We start from the raw sequence: 2,166 nt of genomic DNA on the forward strand, positions 1-2,166 counted from the left end.
GGTGACAGAGTGAGACTCCAACTCAAAAAAAAAAAAAAGAAAAGAAAATCTGTCTAAAGAATACAATTTAATTATTTTTATGTATAAACATAAGCTCTTCTTGCCTGAGAATTCTTTCCAGGTCGTAAGGCTACTCAAATAATTTGTAATATATAAACAGTTAATGTGCTGTCCCTTAAAAACTTTTAATTTCAGCCGGGCTCGGTGGCTCAGCCTGTAATCCCGCGCCTTTGGGAGGCTGAGGTGAGTGGATTGCCTGAGCCCGCGGGTTCGAGACCTACCTGGACAGCGAGACCTCATCTCTACAATAAATAAAAAAATCAGCCGGGCATGGTAGCGCATGCCTGTAATTCCAGCTACTCAGAAGGCTGAGGCAGAAGGATCAGGTCAAGGCTGCGGTGGTCGAGAGCGGCCACTGCACGCCAGTCTGGGCAATCGAGTGAGACTCCAACTCAAAAAAAAAAAAAAACCTTTTACATTCCTTTAATATGTAAACTTTAATTGTTAAATCACCTTCAAACTTAATTACATATCTTAGCAAGTGCTTCATAGAAAGTGCAATAGCATATTGTGCCTCAACCAAATTTAAATGATCACTTTTAATGTTTTTATATACTGTATTATAATATAGTAGTGAAACTTGATCTAGTTGGTCCCTTTAAGTACCATCTCTCAATGCAAGTTAGCTGCATCCATAATTCCTTTTGCCATGAAAATCATTAGTATTTAAATAGTTAGCTACTATATGAAATAGTTATATTTACTTATGTTTTTTCTCTTTTTACGCAGCTACTTCTGAGTGGGGGCGCAGACAATAAATTGTATTCCTACAGATATTCACCTACTACTTCCCATGTGGGAGCTTGAACATGAATGATAATTTGATTATAGAGATTTGTTCTATAAATGAAATCGGTAGAGAATCATGAAATTACATTGCCACAGATGTAGAAAGCAGCCTTTTAGGTTCAAATGTGTATGTTTTCACCCTTTGTGATGATTAGCCTCACTTTTTCTTTATTTTGTATTTATAGTACAATAGTTTGTGTTTAATAAAGTATAAAATGTGGCCTACTTTGTCTACCCTGTACAAACTCTTAAAATAAAACTGACTTTTAAAATTTCTTTTTAAGGTATTGGTTTGCATTAAGACTTGCTTTTGAAATGCTCTAAATGGATATATTAGAAAGTAATGCTCAAGCAGTTGTCTCTCCTTAGCCTCCTGAGGAGCTGAAACTACAGGGTGTGCCACCACATCTGGCTTTTTTTTTTTTAATAGAGACAAGGTCTTACCCATGTTGTCCTGGCTGGTCTCCAACTCTTGGGCACATCAGTTTTCAAAGTGCTGGGATTATAGGCATGAGCCACTGCAACTAGCCAGTTGTTCAGATTTTTATTTCTGTTAGAAAAACAGGTTTTTTTTAAGTTAGTTATCTAAAAAATTATCTAGAAAAGACATAATGAAAAATTGAACAGTAAAAAAATTAGGAAGTCGGGCTCGGTGGCTCGGCCTGTAATCCCACGCCTTTGGGAGGGCTGAGGTGAGTGAATTGCCTGAGCCCGCGGGTTCGCGACCCACATGGGCAACTTGGCGAGACCTCATCTCTACAATAAAAAAAAAAAAAAAAAAAAATAGCCGGGCATGGTAGCACCTGCCTGTAGTTCCAGCTACTTGGAAAGCTGAGGCGTGGAAGCACGTGCCTGTAATTCTGGCTACTCGGAAGGCTGAGGCAGAAGGATCGCCGGAGCCTAGCAGGTCGAGGCTGCGGTGGCCGGGAGTGGCCACTGCACTCCAGTCTGGGCGACAGAGTGAGACTCCAACTCAAAAAAGTAAAAAATAAAACTCCTTGGTGCCAGGCTTGGTGGCTCAGCCTGTAATCCCAGCACTTTGGGAGGCCAAGGCGAGTGGATTGCCTGAGCCTGTGGGTTCGAGACCCACCTGGGCAACTTGGCGAGATCTCATCTCTACAATCAAAAACTAGCTGGGTGTGATAGCGTACACCTGTAGTTCTGGCTACTTGGAAGGCTGTGGCAGAAGGATCGCTGGACTCCAGCAGGTCAAGGCTCCAGTGGCCAGGAGCGGCCACTGCACTCCAGTCTGGGTGACAGAGACTCCAACTCAAAAAAAAAAGAACTCGTTGAGATTTTTTTTTTTTTTTTTTTTTT

The 2,166-nt window shown here is 41.3% G+C and overlaps 1 protein-coding gene across 2 annotated transcripts in view; it reads left to right on the forward strand.

Annotated features, from left to right (window-relative positions):
* Positions 1-1,132, forward strand: part of WDR12 (WD repeat domain 12) — a 29,449-nt gene extending 28,317 nt beyond the window's left edge. For both annotated transcript variants that reach the window (XM_008050008.2, XM_021708549.1), the window contains one exon: positions 790-1,132. In XM_008050008.2, coding sequence (XP_008048199.1) covers positions 790-867 — 78 coding nt within the window. In that variant the 3' untranslated portion in view covers positions 868-1,132. The remainder of the gene's footprint in view (positions 1-789) is intronic.
* Positions 1,133-2,166: the final 1,034 nt, after the last annotated feature.

This window comes from Carlito syrichta, unplaced genomic scaffold, assembly GCF_000164805.1.
Source record: "Carlito syrichta isolate Samal-C Ts95f unplaced genomic scaffold, Tarsius_syrichta-2.0.1 Scaffold142898, whole genome shotgun sequence".
Classification (NCBI taxonomy): Eukaryota; Metazoa; Chordata; class Mammalia; order Primates; family Tarsiidae; genus Carlito; species Carlito syrichta.